General features: G+C 38.3%; 1 protein-coding gene across 1 annotated transcript in view; it reads right to left on the reverse strand.

Moving 5' to 3' along the window:
- Positions 1–27393, reverse strand: part of Neb (nebulin) — a 200620-nt gene that overhangs the window by 56445 nt on the left and 116782 nt on the right. The window contains exons 86-111 of the mRNA XM_048812256.1: positions 26619–26822; positions 21276–21380; positions 17622–17726; positions 17208–17519; positions 16395–16499; positions 15761–15859; positions 15040–15141; positions 14798–14905; positions 13866–14177; positions 12415–12519; positions 12198–12302; positions 11734–11838; positions 10851–10958; positions 10630–10743; positions 10046–10243; positions 9575–9679; positions 8751–8855; positions 8550–8654; positions 8149–8256; positions 5894–6007; positions 5371–5568; positions 4963–5067; positions 4214–4318; positions 3308–3415; positions 1943–2047; positions 823–930 (exon numbers count right to left, since the gene is read on the reverse strand). Of these exons, the coding sequence (XP_048668213.1) occupies positions 823–930; positions 1943–2047; positions 3308–3415; positions 4214–4318; positions 4963–5067; positions 5371–5568; positions 5894–6007; positions 8149–8256; positions 8550–8654; positions 8751–8855; positions 9575–9679; positions 10046–10243; positions 10630–10743; positions 10851–10958; positions 11734–11838; positions 12198–12302; positions 12415–12519; positions 13866–14177; positions 14798–14905; positions 15040–15141; positions 15761–15859; positions 16395–16499; positions 17208–17519; positions 17622–17726; positions 21276–21380; positions 26619–26822 (3453 nt within the window). The remainder of the gene's footprint in view (positions 1–822; positions 931–1942; positions 2048–3307; positions 3416–4213; positions 4319–4962; positions 5068–5370; positions 5569–5893; positions 6008–8148; positions 8257–8549; positions 8655–8750; positions 8856–9574; positions 9680–10045; positions 10244–10629; positions 10744–10850; positions 10959–11733; positions 11839–12197; positions 12303–12414; positions 12520–13865; positions 14178–14797; positions 14906–15039; positions 15142–15760; positions 15860–16394; positions 16500–17207; positions 17520–17621; positions 17727–21275; positions 21381–26618; positions 26823–27393) is intronic.

The raw sequence follows: 27393 nt of genomic DNA on the forward strand, positions 1-27393 counted from the left end.
CCATTCCAGATATTTAGTATAGGATGACCAGGGCATCTACTGACTAAGAATCAAATATTTTACGTACCAAGTCAGCAGAGAAAATAATGGGAATGTTAAAAATTATTAAGATTAGGACAAACATTAAAAAATAATATTTCATTTAGGTGAAGAATTCTGAATACAAAAATAGTAGGATCAGATGTACAAATCAGTAGATGATGTTGAAAACCAAGTTTGTGAGTCTGACTAAAATGCAAACTTATTAAAGATTTTTTTTTACTACAAATATCAACAGAAGGAATTGTTTCCTTAGAAAACTACTGCATCATAGGGCTGGGGTTGTGGCTTAGTGGTAGACCACGAGGCACTGGGTTTGATCCTCAGCACCACATAGAAATAAATAAATTTAAAAAGATATTGTGTCCAGGGCTGGGGATGTGGCTCAAGCGGTAGCACACTCTCCTGGCATGCGTGCAGCCCGGGTTCGATCCTCAGCACCACATACACACAAAGATGTTGTGTCCGCCGAGAACTAAAAAATAAATATTAAAAAAATTCTCTTTCTCTTTTTAAAAAAAGATATTGTGTCCATTTACATCTAAAAATATTTTAAAAGAGAAAACTATTGCATCATAATATATAGAAATGATATTCTGTGATGCTGTTTCTAAATATACAAAAACACCACCAAGGGATACAATATCAAAATAGTGACAAAGTACTCTAATTCTTTGTTGATATGTAAGTTTGAAATTCAACAAATTCTTCTAATGCATTTCAAACAAAGCCATGGTATTTGAAATTCAATATTCCCCCCAGAGAATTCAGCAGTCACAGTACCTCACTAGTAACATTGTTGACTCTCCGGACATGGACAAATGGAACGTCCTTGGGGCCTAGTGTATACCCATTTGCCTTGATGTGTTCATAGACTTCTTTGTACTTGAACTGTAGAAGCAAAGTCAGAATGAGATCAATGATGGGTACACAAAGCAGCACTGTATTTCTCAGTTAGAAAAGAGATGTCACCTTTACTTGAGAATTGCTCTTCAAGCCTTAAATACAAGGAAAAGTCATTGACAAAATTTTAATATTGTCCCAAGTCTTGAAAATTATTTGTTGGAGAATAAATCTAGACCCAGAAAGGAATAAATTTTAACCTTTCTGGGTGAAATCTTTTTGTAAGATAGGTCTGCAAAATGCAAGAAAAGCCTACATCTTTTGCACCAATGTGGCTAGGAAATTAGAAATGTGAAGAAGAACAAGAGAATAATTTCAAAATTGATAAACGACTGTAGACTGATTTAAAAATATAACGTGGTAGATTTTCATATCTGTTACTCTCTGCTTTGAAAACACGTAATGGGTCACAATCTTATCTGGCCAGCAGGGTTGCTTTCCAGGAGTCAAAGTCAGCAGGGAGAGGAGAACTAGGTCTGCAGCCAAAGGCTGGGTTATGAGTACAGTCTGTGGCCAGTCACCGGGACGACCAAACTTCTCTAGGACTTGCCCATGGGATAACTGCATCAAGCAGGTACAATCTGGTACTTTTTAAAATGAGGAAGGGTGGTATCAGTGGCAAGAGCTGGGAAAGAAGTTCTTTCTTTTCTAAGAGACACACAGTGACATATCTTCTGCAGGCCTCAGTAGCGTGTGTGCAAAGCTGCATTTCCAGTAAATGGATTGGATGCTTCAGGATGTTTCTGTACTGAGGCTAGCAGAAGTAGAAGGATCATGACAGCCATGAATCCTGAGCCAAAGCTCCCATGAATGTCCCATCCTAACTCACTGGGCTACCCAGACCCTGCCTGACTGCAGACATAGTTGATTCTACAGCACCTGCCCCCAAATGCTGTCCCCTTCTCCCATCATTATATCATGTTGAACATTTAGGTTATTAACTAATAATAGTTCCCTCCCACCCAGCTTCAGATCCCAAATGAACAAGGAGGCCACTCACATAACTGCTCATGTATCGAGTGTCCTTGTTGTGTCTGAAGTGAGGGGTATCAACTGGAAGCCTATACCCAGTAGGCAGGTAGCGCAGGCCAGTTTTGTACAGATTCTGCCAGAATGAAGAATAGGTTAAATGACAGTTGGCATCAAAAACTGATCCCAGTTGAACAAATCACATATAGTTCATATTAGATTTTTAAAATCAGATACTCAATAGACTGATGCTCAATAAATTGATTTAAGTAAGTTCTATTTGTTTGTTTGATACTGGGGATTGAACTCAGGGATACTCAACCACTGAGTCACATCCCCAGCCCTATTTTGTATTTTATTTAGAGACAGGGTCTCATTGAATTGCTTAGTGCCTCACCATTGCTAAGGCTGGCTCTGAACTCACGATTCTCCTACCTCAGATTCCCGAGATACTGGGATTATAGGTGTGCACCATAATGCCTAGCAAGTAAGTTCTAAGAGCATGAAATGAATCACATTGCTCTGAACCCATTGTTTTGGAAAAAGAATGCTGAGTGAAAGAAATAGCACATGGAAAGTAATTCTTTTTCTGCTTCCAAATACACACCCAGTTGACTGCAAGCAGAGCATTTAGCAAGAATTTGTGAAATGCAGAGAAGATAGGCAGCCAAAATCCCACCTTCAGGTGATATTCAAACCCTCACCAATCCCTGAGCCAGTCTTAATGATTAGGCACCTCTTTGTGTTGCCCTCCCCAACTTTCCTTCGCCCTGCTCCATAGCACAGTGCCTTGACACAGGCTAGGAAGTGGTAAGGATGCACATACTCATGCCAGGAGTCAGGGGACTTTCTAACTATGACCTTAAGTATTGTGGCTCTCAGGGAACTACAGGATTAAGAATATTGTTTAAAATTAAAAATTAAATTATTCTAATATTCAAGATGGGAAGTTGAAAATATAATTGAGACCAAAACACCTCCACAGAGTAATGCAGAATAAAGAGAATAAATATGCGAGTGGGGCCTAAGTTCTTTTTCTTCTAAATTCCAACAGTCATGTCTACATTTTTCTCTTACTGTTAGAAGTTTTTTTTTTAATTTAATGCTTTGTCTTTGTTACTGCATTTTTAAGCTTTTGACATATTTTAGCAATATTTGAAAAAAAATTCAGCAATATTTTAGAAATATTGCTATTATTTATTTGATTGCTTGATAGGAGGATTCTGTCAGCAAAGAGAAAGACAGGTGATGCTCTGTTTTTGTTTTGCCAACTCATTGAATGGAACAGTATTTATATTTTGCAAGATCCAACCAAGAAGACGCCCACATTGCGGTCGCTTCCACGGGAGCCAGTGGTCTGAATTCCTGGTGGTATGTTCAAGTTCTCACCACTCACCTCACTCTGGAGCTTGTACGCATGAAGTGCTCGGTCCAGATCCACAGTTTTTGTGGTTGGGGCCACTTTGCCTCTGACACTGTGCACGTAGTCATAGTGATAGACGGCCTGGGTGTAGACAGAAGCAGAGTGAGTTGATTCAGACCAAGGCAATCTTATTAGAAAGAAGCAAAGGAAATGGAAACCAAAGACTCTCTTAAAAAAAAAAAAAATCAGTAGCCTGCTTCCCTTTCCCTAGAGAACTCTGACATGTTCTTGTTTCTTGTAGTAGGATCAGGGCCAGGTTGTGGACACTGGACTGAGAAGTAGAGACACCCCAGATATGAGAGGAGGAAACCTGGGCGTTTCATCACAAGAAGTTCCAAAATAATAGATCTCAACCTCTTAACTCACTGGGGATCGAATATTTATCTACAAGCCTGAGGATTTAATTATTAAGAAGCACTTTGTATTTGCTCTGTACATTTTCCCATTTTATGCATAAGGATGCTGAGGCTCAGGGGACTAAATGCTTTTCACCAGGTCAGACTGTGTGTGGTAGAGGCAGGACTCCACCCACACTTCCAGTTTAGAGCCTGCTGGCTTTTTACTCTGCCCCAGTTGGCCCTAATTATTAGAAGGCCTAGACACTGAGAAAGAAACAGTTGCTCATGACACATAGATACAAGAAGTGGCTTTGGAAGCTCTAAAACACAAAGTATTTCACAAACCAGCTCACTTACAACTCCACCCCCAGCGAAGTACTTGACACTTCATGTGTTAGCAAACAAAGTCAGCATCCGAAGTACTGTCCAGGGACCAACTCTGGTTTCCCAGGTAGGAAAGGCTGGTGCTGCCCAGTCTTTGACCAAGTGGTGGCCTCTGTCTTTGTTACTGTCCACTGTAAGTTCCCCAGAAAGTGCTTACATCGCTTAGCTGTTTCCCACTTTTGACAGCCTGGACGTAGACTGGTGTATCAGTGACCAACTTGTAGTCATTCCTCGTTTTCAGCACATGAGCTTTGTACTTGATCTGCCAAGAGGAAAGAAACAGCCTGCATTAGACCATTTATTACACTAGAAACTGCTGGCTTTCACAGAGAGTTCTGTGGCTTTTAACTCATGAGATTCACATTCATCAACACTCATTCGACAGACAACAATGGATTTGAATGTTATAACCATCCGTGTAACTAATGCTTATAGTCCTCTGAGGCTTCTAGAGTCTTTAGAAGACTCGACGGCTGCTTTTCTAGGAAAGTTTAAGCTTTCTTACTGAACTCCTCATTGCAATATAAATTTGCCTGATAAATCTGCTCTTTTTAAGAAGATCCTGCATATAGTCCATAAACTCCTAGCTGACGATATTTGCCTATAATGACAATTATATTCTTATTACTGTATTCAAAAAAGTCCAAAAGTCGGAGAGAAGAGCCGGATATCCTTTCTCTACCAAAGGACAATGACACAGCTGGACCACGCTGTTTGACAGGAATGCCAGACACACTGCTCAGAAACGGCTGTTCTGTTCTAGCACCTTTCTCCAGCTCAGCCACCCTCAACATGATTTAATCCACAGTTGGTCTATGACAATGTCCCTACTTTACATACTATCTCCTCAACATCAGACCATATACAGATGGAAATATACCAAAAAAATGAAACAAGGAAACGTACATCATTGCGTAGATCATAAGCGTGTTTTGCATGGAGAATCTCTGGAGTGTCCCAGACGTAGCAACCAATTCCTTTCAGCCAGGTGAGATCATCCTTGTACACAATCTGGAGGGTTTCAGCCAATGCAGGGGATCAGGGAAAAAAAAATTGACCATACTATCAACACTAAGAAACAGGCAAACCTGGACCCAGATGACTTTGGGGAGTAAAACCCAAGAGATATTAGTTTTGCAGTGAGGGTAAGGATCCACAGAAACACCCACACAGAGAGCCCTGCCTCCAGGTACTGCTCCCCAACCCAGCCAGACCCATGGATACATAGGAAGCAAACACTTAGGTGAGCCTACATTTTTCATCGGTGTGGGTGAATTGGGTGAAACAGGGGCCCCAACTAGGAAGTGGGCTTACATCACTGATCTGATCTGTGACTTTCCTGACGTGACTGTTGACTTGCAAGTCGGGGTGGCAAATCCATTCATGGAGGTGCAGGCGGTAATCGATCTCACTGACTTTCTTCTGAGAATCCTTGGCAGTAACCATCTCCACCATGTCAGGTATGGTGTGGATTTTCATCTTGTTCTTTTCATAAACTGATCTGTACAGGCGCTGTGAAGTTAAAGTTACATGCTCATTATACAGGACAATTGTGACAAGCCATCATGGAATACATGCCTTGCTTCTGTACAAGAGAAGTCAGTGCAGTCAGCTCACAGCAAACCATAGGGACAGGGTGGGTGTAGTAATTTTTGGACACTTTCCACAAATTAATACTACAAAGAAATTTTTTTTTAAGCAACAAAGGCTGAGATAATGTTTAGCTTCTGTATATATTCATAGTCAGTGCCCCTTGCATGGTTCCGTGGAAAATGTTCTGATAGATAATACATAGTTATTTTTCTTGGCTTGAAGTAAGACCTTAGGAGTTACTTACATCAATGTTAAACTTGCCAACCCGGAGGCACCGCGCTGTGTTGGGATCATCTTCAACACTTTTTGGTAAAGTATAAAGAGCTTTGAATTTTTCATACTCTTCTCGGTACTTGATCTATAGAAAAAAAACCAGAAGGGGTGAAATTGTTAAAGAGAGTAATGGATTTATTTTGTTAAAAAAAAAAGAGACTTAATGGGAAGGACCTGGTCCCAAGATCTGGCTGACTTGGGGACACCATCTCCCTGAACTTATTTCCTTATCTTTATAGAGAGATATAGGAAACAACGCATACCACAGGGTCATTGTGAAGCTTTATCAGGCCATATCTGGAAGTACTCCTAAATTGCAGAACACTATAAAATTTTAGTTATCATGTTTGCTCTCATTTCTTGTGGTGCTGGGGATTGAACCCAGGGCCTCATGAGTGCTAGGCAAACACTCTTCCACTGAGCTATATTCCCAGCCCCTCATTGTTTTCAAAATATCTATATCAATGGAGGTTTTGCTGCCACTATAACCAACTCATTTTTAAGATTACATGATTTTTAGTATATTACTATATTTTTATTGTTTTGTAGTGCTGAGGATCAAATGCATGGCCTTAACCCCATGCTAGGCAAGTGTTCTACCACTGAGCTGTACCCCCAGCCCCAAATTATGTGATTTTTAAATAATCTCTTTTGTGATAATGGCTTTTTTTCTTACTATTGTAAATAAAAGATTTAAACTCTGCTCAGGAATTCCTGTCTATCTATCTATTTTGTAGTGCTAGGGACCACAGGGCCTTGAGCATGTTAGGCAAGCACTCTACCACTAAGCTACATCCCTCTCTTTGTTTTTAATAACTGAAAAACCCAATGCTAGGGGACAACCAAATTTCAGTTTCTATAAGGTTTTCAAAAGCACAGTGCTTGGGCTGGGGATGTGGCTCAAGCAGTAGCGTGCTCATCTGGCATGCACGGGGCGCTAAGTTCGATCCTCAGCACCACATAAAAATAAAATAAAGATGTTGTGTCCACCGAAAACTAAAAATAAATAAATAAATAAATATTAAAAAATTCTCTCTCTCTCTCTCTTTTTTTTTTTAAATAAAAAAACCACAGTGCAAACAGCTTAGGGAAAACTTTCAGCTCTTATGCTGTGTTACCTATGAATTAATGTTCCATGATCATGTGAATTAGGTATTAGAGCAGAGATAAAGATCCAAACTCCTAAAACATGATAATAAAATAAAAACTCTCTTAGAACCCAGAGACCCAATTCTCAGTGAAAAAAGGGAGTTGAGAATTTGTTTCAGAATTCCAACTAAGCCCTTCATTGACTGGAGACCAACCAAAATGTCCATCAGAATTTTCCAGAACATTCCAGTTCCTTCTAAAGTATTCCTCAGCTATAAAGAGGATAGATAGTATTCAAAAGAACTCTTTTTTTTTTCTTAAAACTTCTTTTTAATAAACTGAGGTTGGAATCCATTTTTAATTTCCCTGTGCCCACCATGTTCCAAAAACAATTGGCCAAGAATCCTACCTCTGTAACTGTTTTCATGACTAAAAGATAAAGCCCCCACTGGCCTTTGTAAATCCTATCTATAAAACTCCTCTATCCAAGTGAAAAGTCTGCCCCTCTGGCCTGGTCTGTTCTGTTTATTTGGTGATGGTGTGATACCCAGTTATCATAATCATATTTTTGCCCCAAAATGTACATTATTCAATTGACAAGAGCTTATTTTTTTTTGGGGGGGGGGATGGTTACCAGGAATTGAACTCAAGGGCACTCAACCACTGAACCATATCCCCAGCCCTATTTTATATATTTGCTGTGGAAGTGACTGGATACAGGGTCTCACTGAGTTGCATAGTTTTTGCTGAGGCTGGCTTTGAACTCTCCATCCTCCTGTTTCAGCCTCCCAAGCCCCTGGGATTATAGGGATGCGCCACCAAGCTCCGCTAAGAGCCTATTTTATATGGCCTATTATATCTTCTTCTCTCCTCACTTCTGGCTAAAACAGAGACTTTCCATCCATGTCCTCTGCAGACAAGCAGCCTAAAAGGTCACTTCTGCATTCTTGCTGGTGTTTGTGATCCTCCCTGGACCACAAGGCCCTGAGAGGAGGTGGTGAGTGCAGACTCTGGAATATTTGCTGTGGAGGTGCCTGGAATACTTCTGGGCAACCTCTGAATGGGTTTGAAGGATTCTCTACGTGGGGAGCAGGAGCGGGCGGGTGTGTGTGGCTGTCATGTTTGTATTCAACTTACATGGCTGGCCAGGTGCTTCTGGTTCTTGGCGTGTGTCAGGGACAAGGTGCTGGTTGGCAGGATGTAGCTGGTGGCTTTCACTTTATCCCAGGCTTCCTTGTACAGGTTCTGGAGGGGTTACAAATCTTGTGACTATGGGACAGTGCATTCTGGTCAGCTCCTCAAGAGCAGATTTTCCTCATTTCTGGCCTTCTCAGAAATTCCTTGCCAACCCCGAGGACTTCTCTCCAAATTGAGGTTTATTTAATTATACAGATAAGAATTTTATGAGACAAAGTGGGAATTTGAAGGTCCGGAAAAAAACCCTTTGGGGGGATAGGATACTTATCCCCACTTATTATCTTATTATTTTTGAAAGGGAAAGGATGGCTCATATATAAGAGGAAAGAATCCCAACTCACACTGCTGTAAAGACTCTTCAGGTTCTTGGTTCTGTCATAATCCACTGTTTCTAGAACTGTGGTGTATTTGTCCTTAATTTGATGATAATTTTCTTTATATTTCACCTGCAAAGAAAGAATTGCTTATTCACTTCTATTGTTGGGAAAATGTGTAAAGACAAGAAATACCTTGTCCCTGGAAAAAGAAGAAGAAAGACGTACCTCGCTGGCATTGATGCCACTTTGGAGAGCAGTCACGTAAAGTGGAGTATCTGTGACCAGGTTATAGTTTTGTAGATTTTGTTTACCTGCTGCTGTGTATTGGAGCTGTAAAGAAAAACAGAAGTCACCCATAATGATAAGACACCCAACTGTCATCGCCTTTAGTTGTCTGTGCCAACTTAGATGTGACTTGACTTAGTTTTGGGTTTCTGCTTTAATCCTAAAAAACAGGCTTTTGCACTATAGTTCTTCAACCCTTGTATGGCAACCCAAAAGAAAAAAAAAATCTCCTTTTACCAAGAGTGAGGTCTAGATCTTTACCAAGGACTCTTCTTCACTTTGTGGCCTTCTGTATGCCCATTCTCCACCCTGATAGCAGCCACACAATGTCAACCATCTATTGCACCTGCCCTATCAGAGCTCAACCATATGCTAGAAAATGTTCCAGAATTTATTTTTTCCTTTAACATATACCCTGTGGTCAAAGTATGCTTTTGCTTCCCACTTTCCAAAAGTTAACCTGGTCAAGGTACAGATGCTTCAGAATAGCTCAAGACGTCGAACGTCTCAGATAACTTTCTGTTGTAAATTTGCATAGATTTTAACCCTAGGAGAAACCTACACCAAAAAGATCCAGCACCAAGCACAACACCAGAGACATTTAGTTAGGAGCAGGGGAAGGGAGGCTTGATTCCCTTAGATCATACACTATTCCAGAAGCTTCTCCAACAGAGCATAGACATAGCCTGGTCAGTAGCCCACTGATACCACCATGGATTCCAATGGCCTGTGGACAGCCAGTGCTTCTAGGAAGATTAGCTTACCTGACTTTGGAGGTCGTATGATTTCTTGGCATGGAGGATCTGAGGTGTATCCCAAACATAGCAACCAATGCCTTTTAGCCAATTCAAGTCATCTTTATATACATTCTGCAAGAAAGAACAATGAAATGTGACAGGTGTTCTGAATTTACAATTGAGCATACTGATAATTTCCTATTGGCCCTTGGCTATGCTTACATGGAGACTGGGTAGGCCTCTTGCCAGCTGGAAGGTTTTTAATGTCCTGGTCTACAAAACCCAGGGGCAGCAGCACCTAAGCCTTAGTCTAGTCTTGAACAGATTAACTATTTAACCTAGGTGTCCTAAGGCTCAAAGGGATTCTCACACTAAGAGGTGGTATTATTCATGCCACTCAGTTTAAAGTTGCTGGGTCGATAAGCACAGGGGTAATTGTGCTAACAAAGGATGAGGTGAAGCCTTTAACTAAGTAAAGATACAGAGAGGACATCATACATCACTTAAGATCTCCTGGGCGTTTCGGGCACGAATAACATTGGGTTCTTCCGGAAGAGACGTCCACTGGTGGAAGTAGTGTCGATACTCCAGGTCACTCAGGATGTACTGACACCTTTTAGCCAGCACATGATTCATCATGTCATTGGGAATATGAACATTGGCTTTTGTGTCCTCATAATCTCTTCTGTAATTCAACTAAAGAATAATATTTTTAAAGACAAAAATTAGAAAATAAAATGAAAACTTAAATGATTCAGATCAAATCTCTGTAGAGTCTTATTTCCAATATGGATCAGTACCTCTAGAGTCAATTAATGTTTAAAAGGTGATCTTTTATTATTTTCTTCTCCTTTTTAAGTTTCCTATCCTTCTACAGTGCAAGGTCAATAGAGACCCTGTTGCTTTTTCTTTTTCCCCATGCAGAGCCCTCCACGTGTGTTTTGTAGTGGAGGAGGGAAGGGAAGGGAGGAAGATCATAGTCCTCAGGAAGAGATGGGAAGTCCCAAGATAGATCCCACTACTCCACCCCCAGTTCATCCTGAGCCACAGGGCGGCTATAAACAGGCAGACACAGGGCTTACCGCACTCCTCATTTGCTGGAAATCCAGACAGTGAACCACGCCAGGGAACTCACTGATGTGTTTTCCAGCCAGGTAGTGACCTTTCTGCTTCTCATACGTCTCTTTGTATTTCAGCTGTGAAGCAGGTTCAATGTTGAGAATCAGCAGAGTTTTCTAACCAGTCCCTTTTGTCCCCTCAACAAAGATCCCCAAACCTAATTAAAGGCAAAGGTCATACTGACCTCACTGTTCACCAGGTCAGCATGCTTGGCTCCAACAATGGGAATATAGCGCTCATCCAGGGTATAGCCATACGCCTTGGTTCCCTCCCATGCCCCCTTATATAGAATCTAGAACAAAGAAATATGTGTCAATAAAATCTTGCATTTAACTACTTTCAGATTCCACTAAAACAATTGGTAAACTTAAGGTAAAACATTAATGTTCAAAGCAAGGCTTAAATTTTTATTTTTAGCCATTAGTGTGCCTACCTAGAACACAGCAATCGTTTGATTTATTGAAGATTAGATCTATAGCTTCTGAAGCACTTTATAACAGAGTTGATTATATTTAAAGTTCCATATAAAGTGATGAGAAATTGCCAAAGAACAAATCACCAAAGACTGCTTCCTACCGGGGCACATGTACGTACACACACACACACACACACACACAGGTGCACACACCTCCTCCTTTAAATTAGTTGAACTGAATTTTGGAGTGCAAGTCCTCTGTTTGTTAACTGGAAATACTTCTGCATGACTGCTGTAGAAAGACAAGCCTTTCCTGCTTTTTCTCTTGGTAGTTGCTCTGTCCTATGTGCTCCTGGAGCCCTTATAGCACTTGTCACATTATTATCAATCTAGTTATGTCTGTTCCTCTCCCTTGTGTGAGCTCATGAAGGGCTCATCTCATTGAGCTCATCACAGAAGCTCAGAAACTACCAGCCAAATACATGCTCTTCGCTTTGAATATTATGCTACTCCTAACAGAAAAGATGAAATGCAATGAAAACAGTAGGTCACCCTACCATTTCAGCTCTTCAAAAAATCAGCTAAGAATATAAATATTGACAAGAACCTATAAATTAGGAACTGAGTAGTTATAACATAAAGTAGGACTTACGGTACTGTAGAGCTTTCCCATGTCTTTGGAGTGGGAGATATACGGTGTATCTGGAGAAAATATATACTTGCCCTTGGCTTTATTAAATGTTTCTTTATATTTTATCTAAGAAGAGAAAATAAAACCTTTTGATTACTATACATCTATATTTAAATTTTTATAGGATCTATCTAGCAACATAATAATCAATCTACATTTAGACATTAAACCTAACTGGTTGAATTTTAGTCCATTTTAACTAATGTAAGAGTATTTTGGATGAGAATATATAGAGATATCTAAAAGTGGTCGGTACAGTATACTACCCACTTGTGAAATTTCAGACATCTCCCTAAAGATTATCTTATAATTTACCCCTCTTCCAATTTTTTACAAGCAACTATCTAGAGTTAAACCAAATCCACTCAACGATAGACAATCACCTCCTCTGACTATGAATTTCAGTACATTCAGAGCAAACTTACATCACTTTGATTGACTGAATTAATCTTGGCCAAAACAATCTCTGGAGGATCCACCACACTTGTGAAGTTGGGATAGTTGTTAAGAGCATCTTTCTTATATTTTATCTGCAAAGCAATAGATATAATGAAAACAGATCTACGGCCACAGGGCACCTACCCTTACAAGACTGGTAAGGAGCACAGGTATCAGGTTCAAAAGGGAATGAGCTTTGCATACCTGATTCACCATTTCTTGGTTCCTTGTCACTCTCACATGTTCCACAGAATCCAAGGGGATCCAGCCAATGCCGCGGAGCCACTCTAGGTCAGCTTTGTAGACATTCTGAGAGTAGGAAGAGAGATGATGGAAGGACACATGACTCACACAGGAGTACAGACAGAAGATTCTAAACAGGTTTTGCTTTCTTTCTTTCTTTCTTTTTTTTTTTTTTTGTTTGTTTTAGAAAGATTTCTCTCTCATGGCTTTTATCTCCTTCATTAATATTGGTTTCAATGGAGCAACATTTCTTAAGTCTGTGACTGTGCATGAAGCACTATGCACGGTGCTTTAAGATATAAGGTTAAGTGCTTGAAAGCAAGCCCACATGAGTGCTCTTCTAGGTGCAGGGGGCAATATTTTCAGCGGTGGCCATGAAAAAAAGGTTTACCAGGAAGGAGGCACTCTCAGATTGACTTGGTACTTTTAGTTATGCAAAGGTATATAGGGTATTGAGACTAAATGAAGGAAACTGCACAAGTAAATGCTAATGTTTTTGTAGGGAAGGAGTAGGCATCTCTCCCAGTCTCATCAAGCTTATCTCTGTCTCTTCAACCACCACCACCTCTCCCCACTCCCAGCTCCTGGATCCTCCTAGACCACCTCATGCCAGATGAGGAGGTGCTGCTACTCTGATTAAAGTTTCACCATAGTCATTCTGGGGCAGTAGCCAGTGAGGAGGGATGTTCAAGTTCAGCATCTATGCTTCAGGCAGGTTTGACTTCCTGTCTATGTTCTGGTAATGATGAGAAGACTCAGGTAGGATTAGTGACTCTGTGTACCAGAGCAAGTAAACTTTATGTATCAGCTTCTGCTCCTCAGCCACCTATGCCTGGGGGCAGGGAGCCATCTTAATTCAGGCTTTGGTGCAAGGTGGACTGCCAGATTCTCTGCTCCAAGCTTTCCCAAAGCTCTCTGTGAGGAATGCTGGGTGCAGCTTAAACAATAATTCATCTCTTTTACTTTGACTCCTTACAAGGAACTCTTCATAAAGGCCTCAAGGAACTTGGCAAAGCAGGAATGAGGCATCCCTAGGTCCTTGTCTGTATGATCACCTACTATTGTCAAAACCTCAACTCAATCTCCTTTCTCACCCAGGCCAATTACTATTTTAAATTAATGATAATTCTCCATGAGAATATAAATAAGGAGTTGAGTGATGGCAGACAGGGTAGAAGAGCAGATTTTTAAAATAATAGAAAGCTATTCAGAAATGTAGTCAATAGGCAAAGCTATCAGTCAGCTACTGCTCCTGATCTTTCTATACTTCATATCTAGCCTCAATTCCTTTCTGGGAACAAATGAAATATTTATGATTTAAAGCTTTAAAGACAGGTGGTTGTGAAATGCTGCTTATCATTCTCAGAGTGTACTATACATTTCTAGATAAAGAAGAAACAAAAATCACTTACATCACTCTGTAGGTCATAGGCCTTCCTTGCCTGAATAACATCATTTTGGTCAGGATGACATATCCATTGGTGCAGGTAATTACGGTAATCAATATCACTGACAAGGTTCTGCCCCTGCTTGGCGGCCAAGACTGACACCATGTCAGCAGGTATATTGATTTTGGCTTTTGTTTTGTGATAGTCCTCTTTGTAGAGTCTGTCATTCTGAATCTGGCCTGCATGCTCAAACCAAACCAGTTTAGGATCATCTCTCATGGTCGGAACACCAACATAGTGACCTCTTTGCTTTATGTGTTCAGCTTTGTATTTCAGCTGTTGGGAAGAAGAATAGAGATCCTGTCAGTGCTGATAAGTACACAAGGCAGAGGGAGCCTGACGATCTTCTAAGGAACATTTGCAAATTCAGCCTCCCATTTGACACTCCTTCCCCAAGAACAGATAACCAAAAGCACTGAAATAAATATGAAGAAATTGCTATTTTTTAAAATATTTTTTTTAGTTGTAGATGGACACAATATCTTTATTTATTTATTTTTATATGGTGTTGAGGATCAAACCCAGGGCCTCATACATGCAAGGTAGGCGCTCTACCACTGAGCTATGGCCCCAGCCCAAAATTGCTATTTTAAAATAGAAAAAAAAATTCCTATATGCATTCTTTAATTCTGAAAATATATATCTGGAATCCTAGAGATTTTAGAGAGGGAAGAGATTATAGGGAAAATTAAAACTTAAACAATAGTTGTTGAAAAAGCAAAACAAAAAAAAAAGGTGGGGGGTGGGAAGAAGCAGACCAAACCCCATGGGAAAACATCCAAAGAGGGGCACAAACTGCAGCTCTCAGCAAGCCCACCCAGGTCTGTCAAGCTGAAATGAACATCCCTTAAGGGTGATGCCCAGCACAGTACACTTAGAACAGGATAATTCATTACCTCACTCTGAACGTCACTGGAGTGTTGGGCGTGAACAAATGGCACCGCATCTGGAGGCAAAATGTAACCTGTGGCTTTCTGTTTCTCCCAGCCTTCCTTGTAGAGGTACTAAAAGACAGAGCCACAATAGCAGTTAAGTGAGGTGTCAGAAGGGAGAGGTGAGCCATGTGCATAAACCCCCAATGGTTTCTTTAGGGTTCTGCATCCCCACTGAAGTATCAGGCATCAGAGTAAATCCATACCTGGTCAAGGATCCGAGCAGCCTCCTGAGCAGTGTGCAGCAGTGGGGTTTCTGTGAGGGTGTACTTTGATTTGATGGCATTCCAGTCTTTCCGGTATTTAATCTAAAAATGAAAGGCAAAGGGGCAAGTTACTTGATATTAAGAAAACATTCTTCTGGTGCATGCCTGTAATCCCAGTGGCTCACGAGGCTGAGATAGGAAGATCTCGAGTTCAAAGCCAGCCTCAGCAACAACGAGGTGCTAAGCAATTCAGTGAGACCCTGTCTCTAAAACACAAAATAGGGCTGGGGATGTGGCTCAGTGGTCAAGTGCCCCAGAGTTTAATCCTCAGTTACCCTCCCCGTCCCGCCCCCCCAAAAAACTATAATGTCCAAGTAATTGCTAGCAACGATCATTGTGTTACTTAAAATATATTTCTCAGGCAGTTCTTGCACACTGAATGCAAGGAGGCAGAAAAGCTCTGGAAATGATATCTGCAAGGCTGTGTGATTTTATGGGGGATGAGAATAGGAAAGACAGTAGAATGAATAGGACATAACTTTCCTATGTTCACATGTGAATATACCACCAGTGAAATTCCACATCATGTACAACCACAAGAATGGGATCCTAATAGGAATAAGTTATACTCCATGTATGTATGATATGTCAAAATACACTCTACTGTTGTGTATAACTAAAAATAACAAAAACAACAACAAAAGAACAGCCATATACTTACATCATCGAGGATCTCACCACTTTGTTTCGCTGTCACATAATCAACTCTGTCATCCACAGGAGTAAAGTTGAGAGTTTCTATTTTTGTGCGATATTTTTTCTATGGGAGAAAAAAATATTAGTCATAGTCCCTGATCTTGGTGAACTGAGATTATCTAAATTTAAGGGCCCTCCTCTATTGAGGCACAGAGTACCATATATGAATAGCATCTTCATGGCAATTTAGTTTTCTTTTTGCCATTTTATTTTTAAATAAATGAGTTGGCTTCTTATTCTTCCTACAGATTATAAAGTAACAAGTTTGCTTATCTCCAAAAGTCACATAATTATGTGTATCATAACAATCTATTTTTTTTCAAGTGGTCAAACTGCTCCCAAAATGTTTCTATTGCTGACCAAAGAATTTTTCCTTTTATACAATTCCAAGCATCAGTGAGTGTGCTGGATATTATATTAGGAATATGGTCCCATAATGTGATAGAAATACTACAGGATTATTTTGGGAAAATATGTCTAGCTTAAGTTATAGCACTTAAAAATGGTTAAAATTGCTGATATGCAATGACTATATTTTGGCTTATGTACTTTTGTTCATTCTCTTGGAAAATGTATTGAATGGCAACATTGTAAAGTACCTCGCTGAAGATATCTGCTGCATGTTTGGCGTGATTGACAGAAACAGAATCATTTGGCATCCAACCAATTCCACGTAACCATTCCAAGTCAGCCTTGTAAATAGCCTGTGAAAACAGGGCCAGAATAAATTCAACACCCCTGGTCCTGTTTAGCCTATCCACAAGTCTGATGAAGAAATACAATTTAGACACTCTATAAGGCAAGGATGACATACTCAAGCAGCCAGGGAGGTAAATAAGAAAATTAATTAGGTCAGGTAGTGTGACAAACTCGAGGATATTTTTTTCTACTCAACATGAGTCAACTTCAATTCAGTTCCAGGTATTGTTGCCAAAGGCTAATGCATATCTAGAGCTACAGCTTCTGAATCTTCAGGAGAAATGGTGAATTCTAGATTTCTTTAAAACTTCCTGTTTTAAAAAACCTCAGCAACTTAATTCAAAAATTTTCAACAACGGTGTCAACTGAAAAAAGACATCTGTGCCCAGATACTGTCTATAGGCTACCAATATTTTCCTTGATATAAACCTTAACTTCTACTTAAATTCTACAAAAATAATATTTTTTTTTTCACAGCAACTTTCTTTAACCTGATGCATTCACAGGTCATTCACATTACTATTTATTTCATGATACAAAGTCTAGATCCCTTCTGGTCTTGGTGATTTTGATACCACTTTATAAAGGTCAAACTGATATAAAATTCTTGGCTGTATAAAGATGTGAAATGACAATAAAAAGATTTAATATCACAAACTTTCTGGGAATCAAGGCAAAATGATAGACGAGCTCATGGTACATTTTTCACTCACATCGCTTTGTAGTTCATAGGCTTTCTTGGCCTGAATCACATCGTTCTGGTCAGGCAGGCATGTCCACTGGTGCAGGTAATTGCGATAATCAATGTCGCTGACCAGAGTCTGGCATTTCTTAGAATGCAAGATGGAGAGCATGTCTGCAGGGCTTTGGAACTTAGTCTTCCATTTGGCCCAATGCAGCCGGTACTCTCTTTCATTCTGAAGCTTGCCAGCGATGAGGGCCCACCGGATCTTGTTGTCATCCCTGGCTGTGAGGGTGCCCACGTAGTGTCCCTTCTGCTTCTCGTGGTCGAGCTTATATTTATACTGGGGATGGAGAAAACAAAGCAGATGGATCACAGCATTCTCTTCCCATGTCCCTGGGGTACCTGCCTAAAAAACTGAGAAGGTAAAAAAGGCCACACTCACGTCACTGGCAATCTCCCTGGAGGCCTTGGCAGCCTGGATAGGGATGGCATCCAGCCGCACATCACAGCTCATCTTCATTTCATCCCAACCCTCACGGTAAATTTTCTAAAGAGGAGAAAAAGTAAGGTATCATTCCAGATTCAAATTTAAAATAACTCCCAGGGCTTAAGTAGAATTAATATTATAGGGGTGCAGATTTGAAGCTCCAGGACCGAAGAACAGTTAAATGATAAGAGATAATAGGTGACAAAAATCATTCTCTGCACCATTGTATTGGGCCATAAAATGATTTGGAGCTCAAATACCTGGGCCTGACAAGATGTCTTTCTTCTTCATTTAATTACATCCTTGATGTAGTTGTTCAAGGTTATAATTGTATGCATAATGTGATTACTTTTTTTTTTTACTTATTTTTTCCTTGTTAATGGATTGACAGCATCGGGATAAGTTCAAACATTAAAGGGCTTTTATTGTTATTGTTGAATGTCTTTGATTCAATTCAGTTTTGCAAGGTTAAGAATTAGCCTTTTCACATTTGTGAGTTTTTCTTGGCTCTTTTTGTATGATTAATAGTGCATGTTACTCAGGAATGTTAGATCTACTAAAGTACAGTTGGATGTGACAGCTATTTGTTTTGCGTTTTAAAAGAATTTAACTAAAGTAGTGACTGATCTGCAGATGTTTTAAAAGATGTATTTAAATATATATTCATATTTTAATAGATACATTCTGTATTGACAATGGCGGAAAGACTCAGAAATAACAGTAATTTAAATGTATAATTCAGAAATTGAACTAATCAGTATGGGGCTTCTATTGTGCAGAAAGAGGTGAATTTCAATCATTACAATTTCATAGCATTTGGTTTCTGAAAAGTGAATGCTCAGATTAATTTAATAGTTGTAAGCATGGTCGAGTTTTATATGAATTTTCATTTAAGTTTTTGTTTGAATTTTGGGTGGGCCTATTTTACCAATTGATTTGTTTTATGTACAAAAGAAAAAGTTATTCTCTAAATTTAAATATATATACAAGAGGATATTTAATGTAAAAATGTCATGTTACCTTTTAATTTTATTTATTATTTTTTAAAATTAATATTTGAAAGGTTAATTTCTTTAAGCAAAGGACAGAGGAAACTTTATTAGATTTTCTCTTTCCTGAAGAATAACAGCATGAAATATTTCAGACCTCACCAAAGTATTTTTTTTTAAATATGTCTTTAGTTGTTGATGGACTTTTATTTTATTCATTTATTTATATTCAGTGCTGAGAATCGAACCCAGTACCTCACACATGCCAGGCAAGTGTGAGTCACAACCTCTGTCCATTAATTTGATTTTTTTTTGCTTTTATCTTATTTTATTACACAGATACTATTTTTTTCCGTACATAATAAATTTTGTTTATGAGGTCAAATAAAAATAATCTGGGCTGGAGAACTAATTTCTTTTTCTACTAACTTCGAGACTTTGAGAACATAGGCAAATTCCTTTTGTATCTCAACTTTCTCATCTAATAAAAGCAAAACAAACCATACCTTACTAACATAGGTAGTATGAAAATTATGAATCAATTTAATATGAATATATTTGGTCACCCATAAAATAATATAAAAATATTCTGTGAAAGTTGTGCTTTCTAAACAATGGAAGCAGTTTTGAATAGCAAATTATGTCAAGATTATAATAACAGCAATACCATGTGTAAAGAAATATACATTTTCATATGCATTCAAATGGGATGTTTGGTTTCCTCTAAAATGTAAGCTATTCTCATTAAAATCTAAAGTTAATGGCTTGATTTTTGGCATAGTTCTGAATACTACGCTAGTCTTGTTCATATCATGATAGCAATGGTAAGGTTCTGGTATTTTCAGCTGAGAAATTTATCATACGAAAGTAGCAAATGAGACTTTCCAGAACTCTCCTGTCAAAGATGCCTATGGACCTAATTGAAGAACAGTCTATGCTGTAATGAATGAAGAACTGACTGCCTCTCGATTCAATCACTTGACAAGAATTATACTGCACTATGATGTTGATTCTGGCCTCACCTCCCCAAAGCACATCCATGCCCTAAAATTGTATTGCCTTCCAAACACTGGAAAATAATTAGTACCCAAGTAGCTCATTATAGTAGAATTAATGGAGAAGTTGGATACATGGTGAGGAATTTTTACTTGGCAGGCTTCTTTCCTCAGAAAGATTAATTATTCTTCTGAAAGGATGTCATGTTCCAAACTGCTACGTTAAAGTAGTATCCCTTTTTTAAGGTCATACTTATTCCATGCACAAGCAATTTGTGATCCATGAAGATGGTACCTCTCTTGAACCTCCTTGAATTGTATAAGAACCATGTAATTGAATTCTACATATTAACACATTTTTTCCCCTGCTGATGCTCTTGTTTTTTTCCAGACCCAAAATGATTTATCCTGCAAATAATGACTTTATTTTTTTATTTCCAATATTTACCTCTTATTGTTACTCTAATTTTAGTGAGAAACTTACTCAGCCAGTTAAATGTTAAATAAATGACATTAGGGGGCATCCTGTTTTGTATTTTTTATTTTTTGGAGGGTGCCCTCCAAAAAATTGAACTCAGGGGATTGAACTCAGGGGCACTCAACCACCGACCACTGAGCCACATACTCAGTCTTATTTTGTATTTTATTTAGAGACAGGGTCTCTCTGAGTTGCTTAGCACCTCACTTTTGCTGGAGCCTGGCTTTGAATTTGCCATCCTCCTGCCTCAGCCTCCGGGGTTGCTGAGATTACAGGTGTGGCATCCTGGGTTTTATCCTGGCTTGAATAAGAAACAGGAGCTTACTTTCAATGGTAGAGATCTTGCCTAGCCTGCACAAGGCCTTGAATTCAACCCCCAAAAGAAAAAAAAAAAAAAAAGAAAAGAAAAGCTTGCGTAATGAGAATGAGTTGGCTTTTGATTTAAGATTTATTTTTTAATCGTCTCAAGAAAATATTCATTTATCTTTTTTGTTTAACTAAGATTTTACTAAAAAATAATGGATATTGGATTTTGCCACATGCCTTTTCAAATCTATTAAAACGAGCATATGGTTTTGCTTTTTGTGCTATTAAATGATTAGGTTTCTGAACATAGAGCTCTCTTGGCAATCCTGCATGAGCCTTGGTTGTTTGAATCATATCCTTTGTACTGCAGAATTTATTTTCCCATTATTAATGGTCTACAGTTTTCATTTTTGGAACTACCTTTGATAAGTTTTGGTGATTGTGATGGCTTTCCCTCTTTTATTAGTTTCCAGAGAATGACCTTAGCATTTGAGACAATGAAGGAATGTGTTTAATAACATTTAATTTTTTGCTGTTTTCTGTTTTTTTTTCCCCCTAGGAGTTATTTGTCATTTCCTAAAGAAAATTCCCCCATAGACCCGGGTTTTAAAATTCATTTGTATAGTTTTCTAAAGAGTTCTCATAAATATTTCAAGTTGAATTGAATCTGTCATTAATTGTCCTTTCTTCTTCCCTTTTCTCTGTCCTTCACCTCACCCTTTTGACATGTTGACTTGGCTCTCCAGTCACTGCTGTTTTTCTCACTCTGGGCCAAGGGCTGATGTCAAGGAGCCGTCCCCCACCCTTCTCCAAACAAAACCTCGTCTGTTGTGGTACTTACATTGCTCACATTAAGAGCGTTTGCTCTAGCGAGATTGATTTCTGGCGTATCTGGCATGATGTGGATTGAAGTTTTATCTTTGTCCCAGACTTCTCTGTACTTTGGCTATGGAAAGAACCAATAACAAAAATCACTTCACAATCTGTAATTTTGCTAGTTTCAGTGTATAACTTTTAACTTTTCTTTTGAATCGGATCCAAAATCTTCTCATATTAAAGCCAAGTTTCTAGAATCTTTTCAATGAGTAATTCAAATTTGATGTGATAAAAGTCTATATTTATACCTTCAATCAATATGTTTTTGTTTAAATTTAATAAGCAAAAAGAAAGCTGTCAACATCCTTTATTAAAATTTTTATCATGTTATCTTGATCTTGGGAATTTNAAAAAAAAAAAAAAAAAAAAAGAAAAAGAATTGTCAAATAACAAAATGATTTAAAATAGATCATGGGGTGGGTGCAGTGGCACACACCTGTAATCCTGATGAGGCTCAGGCAGGAGAATTGTAAGTTCCAGGCCAGCCTGGACAACTTAGTGAGACCCTGTCTCTAAATAAAATAAAAAGGGTTGGGAATATAGTTCAATGGTAGAGCACTTGCCTAGAAAGTATGAGGCCCTGGGCTTGATCCCCAGTAGTACCCCCCCCAAAAAAATTATATAGAAACCTAGAGCACTGCCTGACTGATGTAATTCCTCACACACAGCATTGTTTTGTTTTCTGTGCTTATGTATTAGGGTACCTATGCACATTCTGAAAGTTGAAATGACATGGAAGTAGCTCTCCATTTGGGGGTACACATGGTCAATTTTTGACAAATATTTAAGCAATCATTATACCAGCCATTGTGGACTTTTAAAGCAATAATAATGGGCTCTCTGGTAAGTTCTCTACATGACAGTCAGTATGATCTTTTCAAAATTCCTAATATGAATCTATGTTACAACATTCTGCTTATCTTATAGCTTCCCAGTGTTTAAGGATGAAGATCAAAATCCTTAACATGGACTAGGAGGAGACGGGTGGTCTGACACAGTCCCTACATACAGTCTCAGGTGTCCCTTCACCCTGTGCTTCTGACCACACTGCGATTGTAGTTTGTACCAAGCCTATTGGCATGAATTAATCATCCCATGGGTGTCTACCTTCATCTGCTCCCACCCCACAATAAGCATTTTCTCCAAAGAGCCTTCCCCGACCTCTTTTTTCTTAGGATCATAGAACCCACTCAGCCATTCACCCCATTGTTCATTCACTGATATTCTCTAATTAACATCTAGTTCTTTGTTATCAATGTGAACTCCTTAATCTCAGGAGCTAGGTCTTACTTTTTCCTTTCCCTATATTCACCACTGTATACTGTGCTAACACAATGTCTGATATTTTTAAAGGGATAATTAAGAATTCATAGCTGGATTTGGTAGCACCTGGCTCTAGTCATAGCTAGTGGGGAGGCTGGACGATAGCTTGATCCCAGGAGTTAGAAGACAGCCTGGGCTATATAGCGAGATGCTCTCTCAGAAAAAAGAATTCAATCAACCGTCTCCATAACTGGTTCACAATTGAGCCTTTTTAAAATCTAAGATAGCATCTTACTTTTAATTGGAATTTGCAAATTCTTGGTTATCTACACCTGCTTCCCCACATATAGGTAAAATGTTAAGCAGATATAAATTTTTTATGTTAAACACCAGTTATTAAATTTATTAAAAGCCAGTATGTTGCTTAGAAGTGGTATTATAATAGTTAGTTACGGGATACAAATATCAAGCAAAAATGGTAGGAAGGGGAATGAAAAAATATTAGACCATCTCTATCTCTTAAGGAAGAATGACATTATATGTTTTCGAGTTTATGAATCTCCAAAATTCAGAAGGAATTCTCAAAGAAGATAACATACAAATTCCCCTCTCTGATTTCGTGTAAGAATTTGATTGATATGCATGCCTCATTTACCAGTGTGGTTCATGCTAATGAAGAGACTGCAGTTCTTTAAAAACTGGCCTACCTCTACCACTAGGCAATTCAAGAGATGCGCCTACTTGCCTGCAATAAACTCATTTATTATTAAAAAAATAAATCTCCTGAAGCATGAGGAAACCAAGTTCAGATAATTAAAAGAAGGTGTCCATTCTTCACAAGAAATAAATAACCTTATAAAGTCCATTATTTCTACAAGATTGAATGGGCATAACATATGAAAATGGCTAAATCTAAAAATGGCTTGGTAAATTAATGAAACACCACATTGTGAAGAACATCCAGTTAAGGGAAACAAGTGAATTCAGAGCATGACACTAACCTTTGAAATTAATTTCTGTCCTCCTTTAATACATAGTTGAAGGACCAAGTATTTTTTTTTTTTTAGATTTAATAACCTATAAACCTATACACCTTAAAAACTGAATAGAAAGATTCTGGTAGCAACTTTAATGAAAATGAAAACTTTCTAAATTAATTTAGCAGTAAAGTAGGTAATCAAGAAATTTGGTAAAATACTAAAGGGAAGTGCTTAGGTTGGGAGAGATGTTTTCCATAGCATTGGAAGGAGTCGCTGTGCCAAGCCATAGAAGCCTTTCTTCATGAGGGACACACTTACATCACTCTGCAGGTCATAAGCTTTCCTGGCTTGGATCACATCATTCTGATCAGGAAAGCAAGACCACTGGTGCAGGTACTGACGATAGTCCACATTACTTGCTAATGCCTGGCCCTCTTTGGCAGCATTGATGGACACCATGTCTGGTGGGATGGTGATTTTGGCCTTGTGGTCATTGTAGGTTTTCTTGTACAGTCTGTCATTCTGCATCTTCAGCACCTTTGCTGCCCAAACAAGTTTTGGATCTTCCTTGGCATTGCGACATCCAATGTAATGGCCTTTCTGCTTCTCATAAGCAGTCTTGTACAGATACTGGTAAATGAGAACAGAGGAAGGGGTTTTTCAAAATTCGCTTTTCTCTAGATAGTTATTCAATATAATTCCACCTTGCTTAGATTACCTTTTGGACACTGTTCTTTCTTTAAATTCATGCTTTAAGTTTTATACTTTTTGTTACATTGGCTGTCTTCTATATGTACATAATTGAAAATATTGTGAATACCCCTAAGTCAAGAACTGTGCATCTGATCATCTCCTAATAGAATCTCATTCAGCATTTTCCAAATGTTAGTCACTGTTTACTATCCTTAGATGTTTTGCCACAAACAAATACAACCTGCACTTCATATTCCTTTAAGTCAAAATGATCCTTTGTTTAAATAGATGTAATCCTTAAGTTATAAACTTGTTTTCAAAATTTTATTTAAAATTTAAAACCCAATCTAAATGGAGAATAATCAATATTTTTTAGCACATATTAAAACAGACATGTAATTATTTAAAATATAGTGCCACATAAAATTATCTCAGGAACCGTCAGTAGTACGCATGGCACACTTTGTGTACCAACAGAATTCTCTGTACCCATGATATTTCCAATTCCTATAAACTGACTGATACTGAGATTTCTGGGGAAAAATAAATTGTGTTTAAATATAAGAATTGCAGAACCAAGCACAGATGAAGGGATTTCTCAAATTGCTGTATGAGTTGTACTGGAATTTGAGATTTTAAAATAATATACTAATAATATGTTACTAATATATTAATGATATGATATAAATATACTAATAATAACTTATATTCTATCTAAATATAATTCCTGGGAAATTTAACTCCCTAGGTGTTTACTAGTTAGTATTTGTTAAGGCTTGGCAAGGAAGAGCTCTTACATCACTGGCGATATCTCTGGAAGCCTTGGCGTGCTGGATTCCAATGGCGTCTGCTCTTATGTCATAGCCGGTCATCTTGACATCTTCCCAAGCTTGCTGATACTGTTTCTGTGAATTGAGAGTGCAATGTCACAATCAGTCTGAAGGGGGAGCTACTGAGTCACCACTACTTGTGTTCAAGAATAGCTATGAATAGGCAGCCCATTAATCTCTCCTTAAGATTCATAAGATAAAACTTGAGTTTGAGTAGATTTTTAATGATATTTAGAAAAGAAATCTCAATATTTGTTTAAAAGACATAAATTTAGAAGACAGCAAATCTAGCTTTTAAAAGGAAAAAGCAATGATGAGCCACTCAAAACCAAAACTAAATATTACTACCCATGCATCTTTAAGTTTTTTTCCAACAAAAATAACAATGCACACTTTTACATTATAAAAATACACAGAGACCAACGTAACTACTTGTTATTAGCGTAAACACTAGAAATAAAGAGACTGGTGGAAAAATGTTTTCATGCCAAACTTTTGATAAAAGGTTTGGCTAGGCAGTGAGCATGCTGTCAAGCAGAGGAACAAGCTGTGTCTTACATTGCTTATCTGGATGGCATTGAGTTTGGACTGCAGCATCAGTGGAGTGTCAGCTGGCACATTCACATTAGCTTTCTCTTTGTCCCAGGCATCACGATACCGTGGCTGGTAAACATTTTTAAAATGAGGTGTTGATTAGTAATTACTACATGAATAAAATGTTAAATAAAGTTAAAAGTTACCTTTGCATATTTCCTAATTAAAAATGTAGATCATGTTTTGCCTTCATTTTGCTTGTTTTTGTTGTTGTTTTGTATTGGGGGTTGAACCCGGGACACTTACCACCAGGCCACAACCCCAGACATTTTTATTTTGTATTTTGAGACAGGGTGTCACTAAATTTCCCAGGATGGCCTCCAACTTGCAATCCTCCTGCCTCAGCCTCTAAATCACTGGGATTGCAGGTATATGCCACCATTCCTGGCTCATTTTGTGATTTTTATTTAAAGTACCAGAAGTAACTTCAAGAACATATTTATATGTGACACAACATAAATTTATAATGAATCAGAAATACAGTAGTAAAATTATCCTTTTCCATTAATTCACATCTAATGTTCTGGCAGGTAAGCCCACCTTTGCAGAAAACTATGATTATTCACATTGATAGTCAGGACCTTTCTTTCTTATTACAAAGAGCTACAATAATATCTAATATTTATCCCTGGACCTCTCAGGCTATTTCGTGATTGAGTAGTTATTAAAAGGAGGGAATTTTGTGATTATGGTATCATAAAATCATCTGTATTATAGTCTGGATTTCAAAATGTGATTTAAATATATCAGAATCTGGGCCCACATGTGTTGACAAAGACATATCAAAGCAAACGAAATCTAGAGACAGCTAACAGATTGACAGCATGAAGATCTATCTAGACACTTTTATGTTCAAGATCTTAATGCGGGTATTGTCAGTTTGCAGTTCACATTTAGACTTCTGGAGAATTCTTTAAATTGTCTGAGAATGTCATCAACCCAGCTTACCTCACTGATCTGTAGAGCATTGGTCTTTGCCAAGACCACCTCTGGTGTATCAACAATGCTGGTAAATTTGAGGGCCTCAGGTCTTATACGATATAACCTTTCATTCAAGAGATTCTGCGCATTCTTCACTCTCATCACTTCCACAGAACCCTCTGCCAACCATCCGATACCCTTCATCCATTCCAGGTCTGATTTGTATATGTTCTACAGGAAGGAGAGGAACACACAGTAGGGAAGAAACAAATTTACCCACAGAGTTTAATGCTTGCAAACCACCTCTAGATTCTATCAGCTAGGCAACCAATCCATAGAATTCAAGGATAACATTAAATGTTAGAAGGTGGGTATTATGTCTCTGGCACACATCTCTAGGAGAAGCTCACAATAGCCTACAGCATTGGAGCAGGGCTCACAAGTGGTACACTTGTTAGAATGACAGATAGCAATGGCACATAATTTTTTTTCTATTCTAGGTTGAGCTTCTGGGCTCACTTGAAGTCTGCCTTTTATGTATCATTGGGATACAAAAACATCTGTAGGAATTTTAGAGAAAAAGATCCTTAGATGTATATATAATGAGAAAAAAATCTACCTCTATCTATATTTATCTGTGTGCCAGATAAACTTGAAGTTCAATATTTCCTTATGCTTTTATCTATTTCTGAAATTAGACATCTTATCATGCAAAGGTAAAAGATCAGAACAGCTAGGATTGAAATTCTCTACCTAATTACAAAGTATAAGAGACTGGTTTTCATCTTGGTGATAAGGTCCT

Source organism: Marmota marmota, unplaced genomic scaffold (assembly GCF_001458135.2).
Source record: "Marmota marmota marmota unplaced genomic scaffold, marMar, whole genome shotgun sequence".
Lineage (NCBI taxonomy): Eukaryota > Metazoa > Chordata > Mammalia > Rodentia > Sciuridae > Marmota > Marmota marmota.